At 38.3% G+C, this 23,256-nt stretch overlaps 2 protein-coding genes across 2 annotated transcripts in view; both read left to right on the top strand.

Annotated features, from left to right (window-relative positions):
- Nucleotides 1-8,541, top strand: part of Tmprss11d (transmembrane protease, serine 11d) — a 70,534-nt gene extending 61,993 nt beyond the window's left edge. The window contains exons 8-10 of the mRNA NM_145561.2: nt 1,872-2,131; nt 4,986-5,128; nt 7,623-8,541. Coding sequence (NP_663536.1) covers nt 1,872-2,131; nt 4,986-5,128; nt 7,623-7,784 — 565 coding nt within the window. The 3' untranslated portion in view covers nt 7,785-8,541. The remainder of the gene's footprint in view (nt 1-1,871; nt 2,132-4,985; nt 5,129-7,622) is intronic.
- A 13,545-nt stretch (nt 8,542-22,086) lies between these two features.
- Nucleotides 22,087-23,256, top strand: part of Tmprss11c (transmembrane protease, serine 11c) — a 57,828-nt gene continuing 56,658 nt past the window's right edge. Inside the window, exon 1 of the mRNA NM_001030297.2 lies at nt 22,087-22,190. Within this exon, the coding sequence (NP_001025468.1) occupies nt 22,135-22,190 (56 nt within the window). The 5' untranslated portion in view covers nt 22,087-22,134. The remainder of the gene's footprint in view (nt 22,191-23,256) is intronic.

The raw sequence follows: 23,256 nt of genomic DNA, 5'->3' as shown, positions 1-23,256 counted from the left end.
TAATTTCCCACTGTCAAAAAGAACACATGCCCCAACATACACAAGCACATACATGCAAAGGAATACTATTTTTCCATAAATCTTTAGACTTTTTTTGATATGTACTCAGAAGTAGATATGCAACTTGATAAATATAGTATAAAGTTTTCTAAATGTTTAGTTGGATTAGTAATGCAAGAGAGCCAACTTCCTCCTAACTGTCATTTGGTAATGGGCTTATGCTTAATTTTTGTCATTCTTATTAATATATATGAGGTGTTCATTGCTATAATTTCTATTACTTGTTAGCCAGTGTGTTTGAACATCTCTTATATTTAGGAAGTGTGTAGGCCTCACTTTCCATGAATTTTCTATTAATATTCCATGCCATTCTACAATGGCTTCCCACTCTGATTACTATTTGTGTAGACATTACAGTAAGGCTTCAAAGCTTGTAGGCATTACCTGGGAATCAAGGCGGTATGCAGTTGGAATGCAGAGACAAAAGGATCTGGAGTTCAAGATAACCCTCAGCTGTCTAACAAGTTCTAAGCAAAACTGGGCTATGTGAGACTATCTCAAAATTCAAATATTAAGCATTATCAATACTTTCTTGTGGTTTCAAATTTACCAGATAAACTTGTATGTATTATACTTAATTTTTTTTAATTTTTTTCCCATTTTTTATTAGGTATTTAGCTCATTTACATTTCCAATGCTATACCAAAAGTCCCCCATACCCACACACCCCCACTCCCCTACCCACCCACTCCCCCTTTTTGGCCCTGGTGTTACCCTGTACTGGGGCATACAAAGTTTGCATGTCCAATGGGCCTCTCTTTCCAGTGATGGCCGACTAGAGTCAAGAGCTCCGGGGTACTGGTTAGTTCATAATGTTGTTCCACCTATAGGGTTGCAGATCCCTTTAGCTCCTTAGGTTCTTTCTCTAGCTCCTCCATTGGGAGCCCTGTGATCCATCCATTAGCTGACTGTGAGCATCCACTTCTGTGTTTGCTAGGCCCCGGCATAATCTCACAAGAGACAGCTACATCTGGGTCCTTTCGATAAAATCTTGCTAGGGTATGCAATGGTGTCAGCGTTTGGATGCTGATTATGGGGTGGATCCCTAGCAAGATTTTATTGAAAGGACCCAGATTGTATACTTAATTTTGATTTACTAAAACTTATCTACTTTTTACCTTGCATGTGTCTGTTTAGGGTGTTCCTAAAACACTCTATAGTCCCAAGTTACAATACTAATTTCCTACATTTTTATGTTAGAAAATTATCTCTCTATAAATATGTCTATATTTGCATGCACATACACACTATATAAAATATGCATTTACATATATAAACATACATCAAATTTAGTACATATTCATGTATTAACAAGAAAGATAGCCTTCAACCTCACTACTATTTGAATAGATCTTTCTTCTCAAAACAACAACAATCAAAGCAAACAAGTTAAAATAGAAAAGATAATTATTTCAGAATCCTTTGTTACATGGACAGGAATATCAAGGAAGGAGAAGAAACAATAACATTCCCCTTTACTAGTTATCATTAACATGTTAGAATACACTCACTGGGAAAGAAAAAAAGGTCAAGCAAGTTATTATTTGAAGATGTGTTTTTTTAAATCTTTTTTCCTGTATATTTAGAATAAAATTGCTAGACTGCTAGTAAAGAATTCAATACAATTGTATGATTACAGTTCAGGCAAACATTCATGGGATGTTGGTGGTAAATACAAAACACAGTATATTAAAGTATATTAAATTCTCAAAGAATTGATATTATTCAAATATAACCCATGTGAAGTGATGTTGAATTCCCTATTTAATAGCATGTTTTCATCCTTTTGCTTTATTTTATGTTGCTTCTAGCTATCCTAATCCTCAATATTGGACAGCCACCTTTGGGGTTTCTACAATGAGCCCTAGGCTGAGAGTGAGAGTAAGGGCTATTTTAGCCCACGACGGGTACAGCTCCGTAACTCGTGACAATGACATCGCAGTTGTACAACTTGACAGATCTGTCGCCTTTTCCAGAAATATCCATAGGGTATGTCTCCCAGCAGCAACCCAAAATATCATCCCTGGTTCTGTCGCATATGTTACAGGATGGGGATCTCTCACATATGGAGGTAAGTAGTTCTGGGAAATGAAACAGTTTAACAACAGATCCTCTGTTATTTGTTTCTACGTAAATGTATTTATTTTGTTTTGTTTTGTTAACATAGGATCTCATTTTAATCCCGACTAGCTTGGAATCCACTGTGTAGACCAGAATGGCCTCAGATTAATAATCCATTTTAAATAATGAGGATACAGGCTTATACCACTAAGTCCAGCCTTGTCAGTTCTCAGATGAGGAAACAGCCTGAGGATAGCCTCTTGTACAGAACCATCTACGTCCTAGTCAGACCTGCTCTAGCTACAACCGCTGCCTCAGCAATGTACAACCAGCAACCCTTAGAAACCATAGAGAATTCTAATATCATAACAGGGAAATGTGGAAGGAAGGAATGAAGAAAGTGTTGAGACCTGGAACTCAAGCTCAAGCACAAAGGAGATTTATCTGTCCCAGAGGAACAAAGAGGAGGAGATAAAGGAAAAGAAAGAAGGGGGAGGGAACACGTGAGGGGGGAAAAGTACAAGGTAAAGGGAGCAGAGGGACAAAGAACTGCCTCTAGATAGAGAGGAGACAGAAGTGTCCTGTAGGCAAATGGCAGTTCATAAAGGTAAAAGGAGAAAACCACATCTTGGGATTCGTTGGTTAATTTTGATTGGGCAAAAGGGAGTCTTTGATTGTTGGGCTCCAATACTTTGATAGCGAACCTTGGTCACCCTCAGGTGAAGTTGCTTGGTCAACTCAGAGGAAGTTTCTGAATAAGAAAATGTACCTTGGTGGTTTAGGAATATAATCTAATGGTTTTTAGCAAGGGCAGGGGGTGGGGGAGAGACTGTAGAGAGGGCAAAGCCTGCCAGAGCCATGTGTGTTGGCACTTAGGCTGGCTAGAACCCCTTCAATCAGTCCCTTATTAATACAGAAAGTCTATACTTTCTGTGAAGAAAAGGAGACTTAAGATTATGACCTGGAGTTTTAATAACCCTTAAGGTATGGCCTTTAAGTTATTCTGGTATAAAATGAATCCTGCAGTCACAGCAAGTACTCCATGTATAGATATAAGTTGATCATGTTCATTCATTGGATAAATAAAATTGGAATTAAAATAAACACAATTTAAAGGAAGAATTATGGTCAAGAAAAAAAAATCACTCTATTAAGTGGAAAATGGAAAAGAAACATTAGCAGTCCCCTTGGACTATTGCAACCATGGTAAGACATTAAAAAAAAAGTCTTAATTGTCTCCGAAAATATTTCATTCTGTTCCTTTGAACCAAGTAACTTGAAATAATAGGTCAAGCTCATACCAATCATGGAAAAGTGTGACAGTGCTGTTCTCGGGGAGCACTGATAGCATAGATTCATTCTTTAACTTTAAAATCAGACTGAGAAGAATCATCCTGAGTGAGGTAACCCAATCACAAAAGAACTCACACAATATGTACTCACTGATAAGTGGATATTAGCCCAGAAACTTAGAATGCCCAAAATATAAGATACAATTTGCTAAACACATGAAACTGAAGAAGAACGAAGACCAAAGTGTGGACACTTTGCCCCTTCTTAGAATTGGGAACAAAACACCCATCGAAAGAGTTACAGAGACACAGTTTGGAGCTGAGATGAAAGGATAGACCATCTAGAGACTGCCAAATGCGGGGATCCATCCCATAATCAGCTTCAAAACGCTGACACCATTACACACACTAGCAAGATTTTGCTGAAAGGACCCTGATATAGCTGTCTCTTGAGAGATTATGCCGGGGCCTAGCAAACACAGAAGTGGATGCTCACAGTCAGCTATTGGATGGAACACAGGACCTCCAATGGAGGAACTAGAGAAAGTACTCAAGGAGCTAAAGGGATCTGCAACCCTATAGGTGGAACAACAATTAAAAAAACTCAGACTGATTTCTCTTTTGTTCCAAAACGTTCACTGCTATGTAGTTTTCTAATCCAAAATCCATATATGAACAATTTAAATAGGGTAAGTCGATTTTAACATAAGTTAAAATTGTTGTTGTTGGGTTAGATTTTTTTGTTTGTTTATTTGGGTTTTTTGTTTGTTTGTTTGTTTTTCAACTTTCATTTTTTTATTAGGTATTTATTTCATTTACATTTCCAATGCTATCCCAAAAGTCCCCCACCCGCTCCCCCACCCACCCACTCCCACTTCTTGGCCCTGGCGTTCCCCTGTACTGAGGCATATCAAGTTTGCAAGACCAATGGGTCTTCTTTCCACTGATGGCCGACTAGGCCATCTTCTGATACATATGCAGCTAGAGACACGAGCTCCAGGGGGTACTGGTTAGTTCATATTGTTGTTCCACCTATAGGATTGCAGATCCCCACCCCCACCCCCAGCTCCTTGGTTACTTTCTCTAGCTCCTCCATTGGGGGCCCTGTGATCCATCCAATAGCTGACTGTGAGCATCCACTTCTGTGTTTGCTAGGCCCCGGTGTTTTTTTTTTTTTTTTTTTTTGAGACAGATTCTCATTGGTAGCCCAGGTTGGCCTCAAATTTACTATATAACTTAGGCTGACCTTGACCTCCTCATGATTCTATATTTACCTCCTACATATTGGGATTACAGTCATGTGTCACCACATCCAATAATTTATTAACTCTAAGAGAATAAAGGAAAATATATCACAAACTCAAAAAGAAAAGAAAATCTCATCTCCCTAAAGGAGCTATCCCTTCTCTCCTACAACGTCATGCTCAGACTTATTCTTACATGCATCTTCTGGTGACATTTTTCAAAATAGATAATGTTTAGGATATTCATGTTCATTCTCAAATTTGGCATAGAGTCATTGACTCATAATTTCTGAGGTCTGGTTTCTTTCTGTTTTTTTATACTAAATAGGCAACGCAGTCACAAATCTACGGCAAGGAGAGGTCAGAATAATAAGTTCAGAGGAATGCAATACGCCAGCTGGTTACAGTGGAAGTGTCTTGCCAGGAATGCTGTGTGCTGGAATGCGTTCAGGGGCCGTGGATGCATGCCAGGTAACAACATTATCTATGTCACCATTGAGAAGTTTATAAGCATTGTTAAACACATCACCCTGTGACAGAAGAAAAGATAACAACATTTACAACATACAACTCTGCTCCTCAAAAAGAAAAAATGTATGCCCTTAATTTAAGAGATAAAATTCTGTTTTAAGTTTTATTTAGCACAAAAATACCAATTGTTAATTGCTATAGGATAGTCAAACCAATATAATGTAACATGGTAGGTACAATTAATAATAAAGTATTGTATGTTTCAAAATTTCTAGGCCAGCCTGGTCTACAGAGTGAGTTCCAGGACAGCCAGGACTGTACAGAGAAACCCTGTCTTGAAAAAAACCAAAAAAAAAAAAGGAAAAAAAATTTCTAGAGAGTAAATTTTGATGTTCTTTTCACAAGGAACAAAATTAAGTGTTTAAAGCAGTAGAAGCCTTAGCTAGCTTGATTTTAATATTCAATATCATACCCATAAATTATAAAATCATTTCCTATCTTATACATGTATAATAATAAACTCACAATGAAAACAGTCATTTAAAGTTCAAAACATAATTATGTTTTAATTTATATTGTTTTATTTGTAAATACTCATCCTTAGCCCAGTTAAAAAATATATAGCATACAACCACTAAAAAAAAAAAAATCCATTTTTTAAAGTACTTTAAAGATAGAAAATACTGCCAAGTGTGGTAGCACACTCCTTTAATCCCAGCACTTGGGAGGCAGAGGCAGGTGAATTTTTGAGTTCGAGGCCAGCCTGGTCTACAGAGTGAGTTCCAGGACAGCTAGGACTACACAGAGAAACCCTGTCTTGAAAAAACAAAAAACAACAAAAAATATGTATACAATATCTTAATTAATTGAATTCCAAGATATCCTAAATTATATAATAAGTAGAAAAGAAAAAGAGAGAAAAGAGATGGAGGAGGGTCAAGGGAGGGGGGAAGAAGTGGGAAGGAGGAACTTAAGGAGAACTTATGCCTCAAAAAAAGATATAATAAGTGAATAATATTTTACATAAATGTTTACAAGATCAATTTCATACATTCTTTCGAAGATGTATCTACTCTCACGTCTGGGTAACATTCTGTGTGACAATACAACCAGATATTCCCTGACTCATCAGGTTGAGAAAAAAATAGATTGCAGGTTCAAAGATCAGACACTAGGCAGAGAAACTAACCCTACGTTGTGGCCCTCAGAATTACCATTTGCTGGTCCATATTGGATAAGATACAATACAGAAAGCTTTGCCACTATAGTAAAAAAAAAAAAAATAGCATAAAACATAACAATGACACAGTGAGGATTTTATGCACTGTGCATGTCTCATCCAAAGGAATGAGGCACCAGCCGCCCCATGCAGCAGTTGCCAAGCGAGTTGGTGATTCTTGTGCTGACCTCTCTCCATCTACACCATTAATTAAATAGGTATGGAAAACCTAACTACTATGAGCCATCAGATGAATGGCTAACTTTTCTATACACACATTTGGTAATAATAGCTGGCTTTTATTAGTACTGACTATACACCAAACTCTGTCCAAAGTGCTTTGTGTGTTAAGTTCACTTAAACACATTTTTAAATGCCATTTATTAATAAAAGTATTTCAGCACAGATTTGTTAGAGAGTTTCCTGGAGTTCACATACCTGATAGGTAGAGGACTCGCACTCAGGCTATCTAGCTCCGGAATTCACAGAATTAACACATAGTACAGTATACTCTAAAGGTACCTCCTTAATTGAACGATTACATGTATAAATGTTTCTAGGCAGTTAGTTATTGCTATTGGCTGGTAAATAACTCATAAGAAAGGCTCTGCTTACTGTCGTAAAAATTTCTTTTCAGTTATTCACAAAAAGAATAGAGGTGGGTGGTTTACTGTGCATCAGGTCTCATACCAGGTGGTAAAGAAAGGTTGGTAAGTGACATATCTAGAGATTCCTTCATTCAAAAGCAATTTCCTTAGCCTCTTCTAGATGCTAGAAACCGAGGTTTCGGGCAGTGTTTGGAACAAGGATGTTTCCATCCCTCATGGAATTTACTACAGGGCTGCTAACACAGACACTGGCCAAGTATCAAAATTAGTACAGGGAGTGCTAACACAAGGAGATCTGTCCAAGGGGAATAAGCACGACTTTTTAGAAGCAGCGATATAGATGCCACAGCACATGCGATCACAGGAGGAGATCAATTGGGCCCGAAGCCAGATGCTCAAAGGAAAGAAGTCACAGAAGCCTTCCGAGAGAGGAGGCCTGAGAAGACTAAGAAGCAACAAGGAACTAACTGAAGGAAGACTCACTCACGAGCATTTTAGTCTCAACCTTACTTGTATACTTGAAGGATTTCAGTTTTTTGTTTTTTGTTTTTGTTTTTGGTTTTGGTTTTTTTTTTGCATTAGCTTGGACTTCCTCGACTGCCATAGAAATGCACGATTTTAAGGTTGCTTTTGCATTTAAGTACATCATTTGTTTTGTTCTCTTCAGGGTGATTCAGGTGGCCCGCTAGTACAAGAAGACTCAAGGCGGCTTTGGTTTGTTGTGGGCATTGTGAGCTGGGGATATCAGTGTGGCCTCCCAAATAAGCCAGGCGTGTATACTCGAGTGACAGCCTACCGCAACTGGATCAGACAGCAGACGGGAATCTAGTGCAACCGAGGAAAAAACGTGCCATGAGGTCTCTGTATCCAAGTGTGACTGACTCGGATGCCATGGCTTCACATTTCAACTGCAAAGGAGACTGGAAATGCCCCTTCTGAACGTCCCATTACATAAATATGGTTTAACTGTTTAGTATTTCTTTGTCGGTACAGATTTTTACTTTCTTGAGGAAAAAAAAAACATGAACATGGCTAAGTAAGAATTATGTTAGGCTAGTAACAGGAAGACATTTATTACATGGGTGGTCAGGTGTAGTAGTGAGAAGTCAGGTAAGTTAAGTCAATAATTTACAGAAAATAATGTCAGGTAGTCCTAACGTTAAATATGTGAGGCCACAGAACAAATAGTGTTAGAACTGAAGCCATCCCAAGTATTTAACATTTGTTTTCAAGTGAAACTAAGAAACAGACTTACATATAGTTTTAATGGTGAATTTTCATTTTAAATATTTTATCTACATAGAAAAGACATATCTCCTTCATGAAGAAGCTGAGGTGATGAATCAACACAGCCTCTTCAGCTATGTTTGCAACCACAAGATTTGTGGGAAAGAAATCCCTACTACCAACTTCCTACTGTTGGCATTATTTTTTAGAGTAACACGACGCACAATAGCAAAATTTAAGTAACAAATTAAAAGTTAATGATGAAGAAGAAGTAAAGAGTTTGTTTGCAAAGACAAAAATTAAACAGATTAATATCAATAAATCTGGAGACAGAAGGGTCTCAGATTCATATTCTCTCTGTATCTCCTTGTGTGTCTCTGTGTGTCTCTCTCACATACACATACACACACATTCTCTCTGTGTATCTTTGTGTCTCTCTATCTCTCTGTCTTTCTCTGACACACACATAAACAATCACCAAAAAAATACAAATTAGATAGAATCAACTAAAATCTAATGTGAAGCCAGGCATGGTGGCACACACCTTTAACCCCAGCACTCAGGAGGCAGAGGCAGGCGGATTTCTGAGTTTGAGGCCAACCTGGTCTACAGAGTGAGTTCCAGGACAGCCAGAGCTATACAGAGAAACCCTGTCTCCTAAAACCAAAAGAAAAAAGAAAAAACAATCTAATGTGACAACAATGTATATGACTTGATCACAAATGGTCCAAGTTTTTATTGGCACCCACTGTAGCTAAAGCTTGGATGTGCATGGGCACCTGTGTGTCACAGCTTCTCTCTAAAAGTTATCGCCTTATACTTAGAGATAAGGGAAGTTAAAGACATCACAATGAAATCCTTTTGCTCTTCATGAAGCAAAATTAAAATCAAATTCCTTTGACAGAGAAAGGTTTGAAAATGTAACTCACTCTTGGAAAGAAATATACACAAATCTATCTTGGGCACATTTTCTTTCAAATAAACTCTTTTATAATCTTTCCTGCCTAATTATTTATGGAAGTTGTGATTGCTGAAGGATGATCTGAAACATTTTAATTGGTTGTCTAATAAGAGAACGTGTAGCCAGACTCACTCTAAAGGCTGGGTACGTCCCGCCACCTATAATCAAGCTCTGTAACTGAGGTAGCGTCCAGCTTGTCACGCCCTTGGTACATCCTGTGAAGACAGCATTAAACTGGTTATTCAGAGAAAAGCCTCAAGGGGAGGGTGTTTGTGCATGAGTGTACATGTTACCTGTATGTGAGTGCACATAAGCTGTCACATAACAGACATGCTTGTGTTTATTCCTATGTTAGAACCTACTTCAAAGGTAAGACTTACTTTACAGAGAACAAAGCAAAATCCTTAAAATATTAAGATGTTGCGTTGCAAAATATATTCATCTTATAAAGAGATTTTTTTTTTAAACCAAAGGAACATGCTCTCCTCCCCCCCTTCCTCCCTCCCTTTTTCTATCTTTTAGTTACCGATATATTACACCTTACAGAGACTTAAGTGACTTCATGAAACTAAGTCTGAACTTTACAGAGACATGGTAATGCATAAATTCTTGCAGATCTTAAAAATTCATGCTGAGTTCATAAAGAAATTTCTTAGGATCATAACTGAGTCACAAAATTATTAATGCTAAGAAAAATCAAATGCACCATATACAGTCATACACATTAGCCAATTTTAACAATGGAGAAGTAAGTTTTTTATATTCAAACTAGGGTTAAAATAGGCAATAGGAGTAACGAAAAGATAAATAATCTAAGAAAGCTTAGAGTTAACAATTGTCTATAAATTAAACTTAGTTTAAACTTCCATTTCATAGTTTAGTTTGTTCATTTAATAAGTGGATTGAGTCCTACCTCTGTCTTCTGTGGTCTCTCTGAGGCATGAATGAAATAAAGGCAAATAAGTGTTGCTCTTAAGGCAGTCAGGCAACAGTGATGTACGTGTTCAGGCAACAGTGATGATGTACGTGTTGTGCGATGTAATATAATTAGTAAAACAAAAAATAGCACATTTACTTTAAAAAAATAACAAAATAATTGGGAATACCTCAGAACCAGCAGAAAATATAACTATTCTATAATAAAATGAAAAATAAATTGTCAAGAGCATCAATATGCCACAAACCATGACAATCATCCCCTGCTCTAGGGAGGGGGAATGGGGTAACATCTTGAACCAGATCTAACCTTCACTATTCACTTCTATTTTCCTCGTTTTCTAAAGATAAAATGATTCAGAACCCTGAATAGATTTTTATTTCTACAGTTTTACATTTACATTTAATAAAAAAATAAAAAATAAATTCTGAGCTGGAGAGACAGACCAATGGATAAAGTGTTTGCTCTATCTGTATGGAGTCCTGAGTTCAATCCTAAGAACCCATATTTAAAAAAAAACAACAACAACAAACTGAATACTGTGTATGTGCCTGTAATGCTAGCACTGAAGAGGCAAGCGCAGGTGGCTCCCTGCCTCTCACTTGTCAAGCAGCCTAACTGAATTGATGAGCCCTGGGTCCCAGTGAGAGATCCTGTCCCCAAGCCACCAATATGGTCACCTCTGAAGAAACGGCACTCAAGCCTCCACATGGATGCAAACATATTTGCATGTATACTCACACATACACAGGGTCATTACACACAGACACACAGGCACGCGCGCGCGCACACACACACACACACACACACACACACACACACAGAGATACACAGGCATGCACACAGCACACACTAAATCTGTTCCATTGCTAGACAATTATTTTGACTAATCTTCTAAAGAAAAAAAACCTATCTTACTTCTGGGGATTCACTTCAGCGAAAGCAGCCCTCTTATGGATGAAGTCCATTTTCACGAAAGATTACACAGCGAAAGCTGGATGATCACATCAAGAAATATGGAGAAAACTATTTCTGGAAAGAGTTAGATTTAAAATCAGGTCATTTCCAAGAATTTATCCCAATCTAAAAGGCTACAAAAAATAAGAAAATAGTTTTAGGAATATCTCTGCAAGAAAAAAAAAAGATTGCTAAGTACTGGGAGCATTTATACAATTATATGTTTAACAAAAACAAACATTCTATGGAATCAAACCAATCTGAATTATAATTAAGTGGTACAAAGCTGTGGGAGTAACTAACCAGTGTCTGACTAGGATGGAACACATTCCCGACACTGCTTGGATAGCTAAGAAACTGACAATAGAAGCACAGATAGTGATTCGAGGGTGGGGGGATCAAATGCTATTGTTCTACTAAGGGAACATAGCAATAAAATGACTCCTAGTGACATTCTGTTATACTCCTTACTCGGTCATCATCAGAGAAGCTTCCTCCTGCAGCAGATAGGAACAAAGACAGAGACCCACGCTCACACAATTATGCAGAGTGGGAGACCTTCGGCCCTAAAAGGAATGTCTCCATCAAATCCTTACCTGCAGGGCTCAGAGGATTCTGTAGAGCAGGAAGCAGGAAGAATGGAAGAGCCAGAGTAAACAGAAGAAACAAGGGAGTCAAGGCCTTTATACACACAATAAAGTATGGCAAACACATGAACTCAGAGAGACTATGGCAGCAGGCACAGGGCCTGCAACGGTCTGCACCAGGGAGGGTTCTAGATCTGAAAGCTATGTCCAATTGATAGCCATTTGCAAATGAAAACGTCAGTCTCTTCTAGGGTCTACTTGGGAAGCAAAACACTCTTAAGGGTAGGTAGGCCCCACGCCCAACAGTAGACAGACACCATAAAAGGAACCCAATGGCATCTTTGTAGGTTCTCTGTCTCATAATGTTAAAATGTGATGTTTCTTTTTTCTTTTTTAACCTTACAGGTCCATAGACAGACAGACAGACAGACAGACAGACAGACAGACAGGCAGGCAGGCAGGCAGACAGACAGACAGACAGACCACACACACACACACACACACACACACACACACACACACACACACACAGACACACACACACACAATATTATGGCTTCTGGTTTTGTACTTTTATGTGATTCCTGTGTGTTCAGTGTGTGTGTTTATGTGTTTCTGTGCATTTCTTATGCTTTTTCTTTGACCCTTTTTCGTGTTTGGTATTTTAGTCCTATTCCAATTGGTTTGCTTTGGTTTTATCTTATTGCACTTCATTTTATTTTATTTTATTATTATTCCTTAGATTCCTGTTTGCATTCTAATAAGAGACAGAAAGTACATGGATCCAGATTGGAACAGGAGGTAGGGAGGATCTGGGAGGAGTAGGGGAGGTAAAATCATTTAGAATATATTTATGAAAAACATATTTTTAATAAAAGTAAAGTTAAAAATAATTGGATTAAGTGATAATACAAAATATGAGGAAAATTGAAGAAGTAATTAAAAAAATTAAAGGAAACTTTTACAGTTTACCTTCTATAACTATAAACTTCTCTTCTTCCAATCATATAATTTATACTTGAAATGTTTAAAAACAGAACAACTTTAATATGACATATTTGAAGTTTGATGACTTGAAAGAACTAAACAATCAAAGTTATTGTATCCAATAAAGCTAATATTTAAAATAAATGGAAAGATAAAGATGTTTATAGATAAGGACAAACTAGAGCAATTTGTGGTCTTACTCAGCCTTGCTGGAAGTTTCTTAAAGGAACCTACAGAGGATAAAGAAAGAGTCAGTCATGAGAAGACAGGAAAGAGTGGATTTCATGAAAATAATAATTAAGAAGGATAGGAAAGATTCAATCACATACAACTTAGCCAACCAGCAAAACCACAGTATGAATAGAGAGAAATAAAATAACAAACACTATCTAAACCAAATAGGAAAATATTAACAAAATTATAGCAATCACCAAATTTCTCTATGTATAAATGGCTTAACTAAATACAAATGGTCTAGAGTTCCAATTACAAAATATTAACTGTTTGTCTGGATTAAAACTCAAGACCGAAAAGCTTGTGACCTTTAAGAAATTAATAATAGCCAGAAACTGGAAAGAACCCAGATGCCCCTCAACAGAGGAATGGATACAGAAAATGTGGCACATTTACACAATGGAGTACTACTCAGCTATTAAAAAGAATGAAATTATGAAATTCCTAGGCAAATGTATGGACCTGGAGGGCATCATCCTGAGTGAGGTAACCCAATCACAAAAGAACTCACATGATATGTACTCACTGATAAGAGGATATTGGCCCAGAGACTTAGAATACCCAAGATATAAGATACAATTTGCAAAACACATGAAACTCAAGAAGAACGAAGACCAAAGTGTGGACACTTTGCCCCTTCTTAGAATTGGGAACAAAACATCCATGGAAGGAGTTACAGAGACAAAGTTTGGAGCTTAGATGAAAGGATGGACCATGTAGAGACTGCCATATCCAGGGATCCACCCCATAATCAGCATCCAAACGATGACACCATTGCATACAATAGCAAGATTTTATCGAAAGGACCCAGATGTAGCTGTCTCTTGTGAGACTATGCCGGGGCCTAGCAAACACAAAAGTGGATGCTCACAGTCAGCTAATGGATGGATCACAGGGCTCCCAATGGAGGAGCTAGAGAAAGAACCCAAGGAGCTAAAGGGATCTGCAACCCTATAGGTGGAACAACAATATGAACTAACCAGTACCCCGGAGCTCGTGTCTCTAGCTGCATATGTATCAGAAGATGGTCTAGTCGGCCATCAGTGGAAAGACAGGCCCATTGGTCTTGCAAACTTTATATGCCTCAGTACAGGGGAACCCCAGGGCCAAGAAGTGGGAGTGGGTGGGTATGGGAGTGGGGGGGGGGGGTATGGGGGACTTTTGGGATAGCATTGGAAACATAAATGAAGAAAATACCTAATTGAAAAACAAAAAAAGGAATCAATCTCACTAGCAAAGACACACAGAGACTAAACATGGAAAGGTAGGAGCAGACATAATATCTGACAAGATAGTTATCAAGTCAAAATTAGAAGATATTAAAAAAGGTCACTATATATTAATAAAAAGTAAGAGTCCATCAATAGCACACAGCAATTGGAACACCTTATGCACTGAATGTTGGGACCTAATGTCATAAAAGAAACACAAAGGATAAATATGTGCAAGTAACTTCAGTGCCCACTGACATTCATTTACCAATCAACTAGACAAAATGTCCAAGAAGAAACTGCAGAGTTACATTGTATCATATTCAAATATATTTTGAGGAATCTATAGCATATTCCATACAACAGTTGTAGAATACACATTCTTCTTATCTACTTCTGGAATTTTTTCTAAAATATATTACATTTAGGGCATAAGGTTTTACCAAAATAATTTGCTGTAACTTATCGAATGATAGTAGAAAAATAGAAACCAATCATGACCTTCCTTCTTGTTCAACTACGTAGGGTCTGTGGGGTGTATCATGGGTGTTCTGTACTTTTAGGTTAATATCCATTTATCAGTGAGTATATAACATGCATATCATTTTGGGTGTGGGTTACCTCACTCAGGATGACATTTTTGAGTTCCATCCAATTGCCTGCAAAAAAGCATGATGTCCTTGTTTTTTAATAGCTGAATACTGTTCCATCGTGTATATGAATCACATTTCCTGTGGTTCCATTCTTCGGTTGAGGGGCATCTGTGTTGTTTCTGGTTTCTATCTATCACAATTAGGGCTGCTATGGACATAGTAGAGCATGTGTCCTTGTGATATTGTGAAGAGTGCTTTGTGTAAATGTCCAGGAGCAGTACATCTGGATTTTCAGGTCGCATGACTGTCCTCTGAGAGGCTCTACCAGCAGCTGACTGAGACAGATGCAGATACCTACAATCAAGCCCTGGACTGAGGTCATCAACCCCTATGGAAGAGTTAGGGGAAGGACTGAAGGAGCAGAAGGGGCTGGCAAACCCATAGGAAGACTAACAGTGTCAACTAATATGGACCTCTGGGATTCCCCAAGGCTTAAGCCATCAACCAACTAGCATTCACAGGCTGGTCCAAGGCCTCTGACACATATGCAGCAGAGGACTGCCTTGTCTGGCCTCAGTGGGGGAGGATGTGCCTAATTCTGTAGAGATTTGATGCCCCATGGAGGGGAGGAGGCCCAGTGGGGAGCACCATCTCGGACGTGAAGGAGAGGGGTAAAACTCTGGTAGGGGGGAACCAGGAGGAGGCAACATTGGAAATGTAAAAAAATAAAATAAACGATTAATTAAAAAAAGAGAAAAAATAAATCAGTTGTGAGAGAAAACTCAGAAGCTATACAATTATGTAGAGCTTGAACAATAAGCTATTATTAAAGTGTGTGTGTGTGTGTGTGTGTGTGTGTGTGTGTGTGTTTGTATAGTGTTGCATGGGAGTTTATTTGCACGTGTGGGGACATATGTGTGTGAAGGTGTGCATGTTCACACTTGTTTGTGTGAGTGTCCAGAATTAACAGTGGGAGTTGTTTCCAATCACTCTTCACATTATTTATTGAGACAGAGTCTCTTGCTGAACTTGGAGCTTGCCAATCTAGCTGGTATAACTCTCTTGGGGGGGGAGGGGTCCTTAACTCTGCCTTACTAGTACTGGAATTACAGGCAGCTGCCATTTCTGCCATGTTTTAGGTAGGTGTTGGCAATCTGAACTCTTGCTGGACAAGCACTTTATCCACTGTGCTATTTCCTTATCCTTGAACAGTGCTTTCTTGAATGGTTAGTATGTCACTGAATAAATCTGGGGTGGTATTTTTTCTAGATTAAAATATATAATTTATCAGGGCCTATTATATACATAAAGGCAGTTTTAAAAGAAAATTTCATGACTTTATATGCTAAAATCACAAAGAAATTGAATAAACTCAATGACGGTCTTTGTCATCTCAGAAAAAGAAGAACAATGGGTAAAAATGGATACAAAGAAATACTGTAAAATGGGGTGAAATAATGAAATACAAACTAAAAAGAATCCAATAGGATAAATGAAGAAAAGAGCCAATTCTTTGAAAAAAGTAACAAAGATTGATTAAATCCTCAGTCAAATTATTAAAAAGGAAAACAAACCTAATTAATAAAAGTCAAACGTGGTTGGGTGAGGTGGTGCACAATTTTAATTCCAGTACTCAGGAGGCAGAGGCAGTGGGGGTCTCTACAAGTTCAAGGCCAGTCGGGCCTACAGAGTGTGGGACAGCAAGAGCTACATAGTGAGATGACAAATAAACAAGCAAACTAATAAATGAATAAAATTAAAAAGGAAATATTAATACAACTGCCAAAGATATGAGGTCATTAAAGAAAACATACTCGAGGATGCTGGGAAGACTAGAAGAAATAGTTACACTCTTACACACAGGGGACCTACCAAACTTAAATCTACAAATATAAACCACTTTCATAGATACAGCATGGACAGAATTTTGTCATGGCTTCCAACAAAGAAAAAGCCCACTACCAGAGATGAATTAATTGTAAATATTACCAGATAATTAAAGGAAAAATAACACCAATGCTTCTCAACTATTAATAATGAGAGATACGGGGGAGAGAAAGAGAAGGATATTAAGCTCATTCTATGAAGTTAAGATTATTCTGATAAGCTGAAGGGGTTTGCAGCCTCACAGGAAGAACAACAATATCAGTCAACCAGACAACCCCCCCCCCCAGAGCTCTGAGAGACTAAACCACCAACCAAAGAGCACACATGGAGGGACCAATAGCTCCAGATGCATATGTAGCTAAGGATGGCCTTATGTGGCATCAATGGGAGGGGAGGCCCTTGGCCCTGTGAAGGCTCGGTGCCCTAGTGTAGGGGAATGCCAGGGTGGTGAAGGAGGAGGGTGTGGGTGGGTGGGGAACACCCTCATAGAATCAGGAGAAAGGGAGATGGAATATAGATTTGTGGAATGGAAACCAGGAAAAGGGATAAAATTTGAAATGTAAATAAATAAAGTATGCAATAAAAAAAGAAAAAAATTAAAAGAAAGATTATCCTGATATAATACATGTGAGCACCTGACTCGCCAGCAAAGCAGACACCACAACAGGATCCTTCTGCAGAGCATTTACTGTGTAGACCCCGAGCCCAAAACTGGTGCTGCTTATATAGGCCTAGGAGAGGCGTGTCTCACACCCGGATTGGTTATGCATTCTACCTCATTTGCATGTTCCTCATCTGATTGGTTATTCTCTCTCAGTACCTCACTGAGCCTCATCATCATACCTCATTTGCATGTCTCTCATCTGATTGGTTATTCTCTCTCAGTACCTTGCAAAGCCTCATTATCATGCCCGGGACAGGCAGTGACTTGGTGAAACACTTCACTGCATATGTACACATTGGTTGTTTACCCAAACTTATGTGTGGTGGCCAGCAGTAGCCAGCGCCACCTTGTAATGGCATATGTGGCTTCCTACAAATACAGGCAATACAAGCAGAAGAAATAAATGAGATACAAACAGAAAAGGGAGAAGAACACTAATTGCATAACACTATACTTAAAATACTGTGTCAGAAAGCACTTACACTTAATTAAACAGTTCAAGTAAAGCAGAAAGATATATAATCAACATATAAAAATCAGTGTGTCAATGGATATGTCAAGACAGACATCAAAGGAAAGGTTCTATTCACAATTGCTTCAAAAATTAAGAAAAAAAATTTGCTCCCTTGTCAAAAACCATCCAGTGGAAAAAAGACAGCATTTTCAACAAATGGTGCTGGCACAACTGGCGGTTATTATGTAGAAGAATATGAATTGATCCATTCCTATCTCCTTGTACTAAGGTCAAATCTAAGTAGATTAAGGAATTCCACATAAAACCAGAGACACTGAAACATAGAGGAGAAAGTAAGGAAAACCCTTGAGATATGGGTACAGGGGGAAAATTCCTGAATAGAACAGCAATGGCTTGTGCTGCAAAATCGAGAATCGACAAATGGGACCTCATAAAATTGCAAAGCTTCGGCAAGGCAAAAGACACTGTCAATAAGACAAAAAGGCCACCAACAGATTGGGAAAGGATCTTTACCTATCCTAAATCAAATAGGGGACTAATATCCAATATATATATAAATAACTCAAGAAGCTGGACTCCAGAAAATCAAATAATCCCATTAAAAAATGGGGCTCAGAGCTAAACAAAGAATTCTCACCTGAGGAATACTGAATGGCTGAGAAGCACCTGAAAAAATGTTCAACATCCTTAGTCATCAGGGAAATGCAAATCAAAACAACCCTGAGATTCCATCTCACACCAGTCAGAATGGCTAAGATAAAAAATTCAGGTGACAGCAGATACTGGTGAGGATGTGGGGAAAAAGGAACACTCCTCCATTGTTGGTGGGATTGCAAACTTGTACAACCACTCTGGAAATCAGTCTGGCAGTTCCTCAGAAAATTGGACATAGTACTACAGGAAGATCCCGCAATACCTCTCCTGGGCATATATCCAGAAGATGTTCCAACCGGTAAGAAGGACACATGCTCCACTATGTTCATAGCAGCCTTATTTATAATAGCCAGAAGCTGGAAAGAACCCAGATGCCCCTCAACAGAGGAATGGATACAGAAAATATGGTGCATTTACACAATGGAGTACTACGCAGCTCTTATAAAGAATGAATTTATGAAATTCCTAGGCAAATGGATGGACCTGAAGGGCATCATCCTCAGTGAGGTAACTCAATCACAAAAGAACTCACACAATATGTACTGACTGATAAGTGGATATTAGCCCAGAAACTTAGAATACCCAAGATATAAGATACAATTTGCTAAATGCATAAAACTCAAGAAGAACGAAGACCAAAGTATGGACACTTTGCCCCTTCTTAGAATTGGGAACAAAACATCCATGGAAGGAGTTACAGAGACAAAGTTTGGAGCTGAAATGAAAGGATGGACCTTCTAGAGACTGCCATATCCGGGATCCATCCCATAATCAGCTTCCAAATGCTGACACCATTGCATACACTAGCAAGATTTTGCTAAAAGGACCCAGATATGGCTGCATCTTGTGAGACTATGCCGGGGCAAACACAGAAGTGGATGCTCACAGTCAGCTATTGGATGGATCACAGGGCCCCCAATGGAGGAGCTAGAGAAAGTACCCAAGGAGCTGAAGGGATCTGCAATCCTATAGGTGGAACAACAATATGAACTAACCAGTACCCCCCCGGAGCTCGTGTCTCTAGCTGCATATGAATCAGAAGATGGCCTAGTCAGCCATCAGTGGAAAGAGAGGCCCATTGGTCATGCAAACTTTATATGCCTCAGTACAGGGGAATGCCAGGGCCAAGAAGTGGGACTGGGTGGGTGGGGGAGTCAGTGGGGGATCGGGTGGGGGACTTTTGGGATAGCATTGGAAATGTAAATAAAATAAATACCCAATTAAAAAAAGAAAAAAAAATATTTACATGAGGCATGCATGGTGGCATTTGCCTTTAATCCCAGCACTTAGGAGGCAGAGGCAGAGGCAGGAGGATCTCTGAGATTGACTTCATCCTGTTCTAAAAGTAAGTTCTAAAGCAGCCAGGTCCTTACAGAGAAACCCTGTCTTGAATAGGAAAGAAATGAAGAGAAAGAAAAGGAAAATATTTGTAACAGATAGTTCTCAAAAGGATAAATAAAAGCTTCCAGTAAACTTATGGTAAAATATTTCAACATCTATGGTTCAAGAGAATAAATATTTGTCTTTGCATAGTCAATTGTGGACTCGTATCTTTTCAATTATATTCACATACATACATACTATATTCCTATTTCTGACACTCTAACTCTTTGAATGACTTTATGAGGTCACCAGCAATTATCCACTACTTCTCCCCAGAGAAACCAGGAATTAATATGTAATATGCCCTATGTCATGGAATAAAGCATAAACCATGTGAGGGGAAAAAATCCCTTGGAATGAGTAAGTAAATTTCTTTCACAAATAATTATGTTTCCTGGTGGATAAAAATCTAATCATTGAAAGTATCAGCCGACCTAATAAAAATAATAACAATGATAATTATAAAAGATACTTATGAAACAGACCTCCCATGTAATAAATCTGAGACAAGTGTTGTTATTAATACTATATCTTGAAGAGGAATCACCTGAGGTTCAGAAAAGCCAAATAACACGTCTAAGATCACAGAGTGAAGAAGGTAGGGTCTGAAGTCAGGTTTTGAGACTCCAGCCTTGTGCACTCACCTCTCATAAAGTTAATTGTTGGTGTTAACTGAAGGGTTCACATATAAATCCAATTCTTATTTCCTAAGCTGCGTTTCCAATCTAATAATCACTAAATCCAATTTTCTTTATACAATAATTGTCATGCTCTTAGGCCAGCTAGATGGCCCGGCAGGCAAAAACATTTGCCACCAAGCTTGATGACTTGACCTATTCGTAGTACCTAAATGGTGGAAGAAGAAAATTGCAAGCTTTCCTTTAACCTCCAAATGTTCATGGGACACATGCACTCTCACCCATACATATACACATACAAACAAACGCGTGAATTAGTAAATGTAATCAATAGCATTGCTCTCAGTAGTGCCCACATGATGAACATCTTTGATCTCCATTGCGCCTGGTCTAATGTGCACCAGTCGCTACCTAATGTATCCCAATCCCTACCTACTGTACCCCGAGCTCTATCTAATGTACCCCAATTCATACATTTGTTGTACAGTAAAGTTCTAGGAGATTAATAGAGTTCAAGAGCTTCAAATGATAAGAAACCTCAAGAGATAAATATATGATTTGGAGAGACAATTGAAAATGGCAAGAATTCACTGATTCTTTTAAGCATATACACAGATGTAGTGTTTGTGATGATGAATTAAGCACAATTAAGGTATAAATGTTTTGATGATGTTGATAGATCTCTGATCAAGGTCCTATCAGCAAATGGAACACATACTTCATCATCACCACCATCATCATTATTATTAATGTATAATTATTATTTCCATAGTTTTATCATGATATCTCTGATTATCATTACCTAAACATGTTTTGAGGAGGAGAGGAGCACATGCATCATGAGGCAGAGCCTCTTTTAAAACAACCATTGCCTGCTGTGAGTGGAACACACCTGTAATCCCTGCATTTGGAAGGATTGCAAGTTCAGAGCTTGCCTGGGCTATGTAGTGAAACTCTGCCTCACTATATGAAATAGTAACAAAGAAAGAAACAGAAAAGACTATTAAACAAGTAAACCCTTTCTCCTGCAGCATATAAACTAGAACCTTCCTTACACCCTTACTGGGTCCCTGGTCTCTAGCAAATTCAGTTTTTTAAACATAGTTGAACATTAAGATGTGTCCTATCTTGCCTCAACACCAATATCAAAATTGGCCACGAAAAGCCAGAAAGCTGTCCAAAATGTGGAAAATTGCTAGCTAAAGTCATATATCTTTTAATTAAAACTCAACACCCTGTAGATTTCAGAGTATCAAACATTCTTTAAAGAGCACTAGAATTAAAGCGGCAGTAAAAATTTCAGGAGGGACTTCATGGAAGGATGATACATGGTTGCAAGAGAGTTATGGGTTGGAAAACATTCAGATACTAATGGAAGGTTAGGGCTTCAAGAGCCACTGGCTGTTCACAGGGGAACCAAAGAGAAAGCGCCACATGTTTTAAGAAGTGAAGTCTAAGCAAGACAAGAAGTGGAAAGAGACAACTGTCTTCAGTTCAGGACATGCAAACCCACGCTCCTTACAACTTAATTTTAAATTTTGCACGCCCCCCCAAATGGGCTGATATGACTATTTATTATTTATGGATTGGCATACACACAGCTCCCAGTTTACTAATGTTTTAAAAATTAATTAATAAATGTTTGGAAAGCACTTTGAAGATGAAAAGTTGTGTAAGTGCTAAGTATTATCATTAGGCCATTATCATAAAACACATAAAAGCCATAGATTCTTGTAAGCTAAATAGGTGGAGGATGACTGTGCCACCCAGCACTCAAGGGCAAGATGGCAAGGGGACAGCCTCGGAGGAGCGAAGAGCAATGGACAGCCTTGCAGAACAGGTGTGTGAAAGGGAGGGAGCAGGAGGGGAGGGGGCAGGAGGTTTTGCCATGTCTCAGCAAGGGTCCTGCTCAAAGGACTAGCATAGTTATCGTCTTAACAGGATTTTTAAGGTTCTTAAAAATGAGCAGTTTCTTTCATCTCCTATGGAAATAGGACCAATACAAATTTAAAACAAGAGGGGAAATGGTTACAATGGAAGCGTTTTCGCCATTGGAGTTCACTCTAAATTCCCTGGGAAACTTTTCAGTTACAAACAACAAGGTGTTCTTGCGTAGTTGTTGAAGCTTGAAGATTTGGAACTCAGGTATCTTTAAAAGATGATTCCACCATGAATACAGAAAGGACACTAAATAGGTGTATATGCCTGTGTTTCTAATGGTGTGGCACGCTGGAGACGTAGCTGTGTTTGCTGTTTTTATTTACTGTGCTTTTCTCCCTCTCAGAAGTGGTAAGGCAAAGCTAAAGTCTTGTTTGTTCATTTGTTTGTTTGAATTATTGGAACACTACAGTGCTTCACGACTTGATATTTCCAGCGACATAATTGAACAATCAGTTGGGAAGCAAAGACAAAACCAACAAGAACATTTAAATTCCTGACATTAGCAATGACGCATTGGCTAGTAATTAGCCTTGGAAGTCAAAAATGTACTGACCTCTGATTCAGAAGGCAGGTGGACCAGAAATTTTACATTACATTTTAATTTTTAAGCTAATCAATTTAACACTAAAACAAGTGTTTACACACAATAGTTTTTCCAGCACTATCACAAAATGCAAATATTGATAAAATAATTGGGAACTATTTTTTTAAATTGACACAAGTCTAGATAAGATATAGATTCTGGATAACCAGTATGTGGGGATGTTATAACTTAATAATGTCACGCTTTCTATTCGCATTAGTATTTAGCTTTTTTTTACTGCTAGAAAAGAAATACTAAAATATTTTCCATAAAATTAAGTTACTGTTCATCATTTCGTTTGCTTAACAAAACTTATAAAATCTCAGGTCCTAAGTAGTGTGTTCTGCCTCCTTCAGATTAAGTGGATCACCTTCTTATACTC

This window comes from Mus musculus, chromosome 5 (assembly GCF_000001635.26).
Source record: "Mus musculus strain C57BL/6J chromosome 5, GRCm38.p6 C57BL/6J".
NCBI lineage: Eukaryota > Metazoa > Chordata > Mammalia > Rodentia > Muridae > Mus > Mus musculus.
Note: the sequence above shows the minus strand (reverse complement) of the source record. Positions and strands in the feature narration are given on the sequence as shown.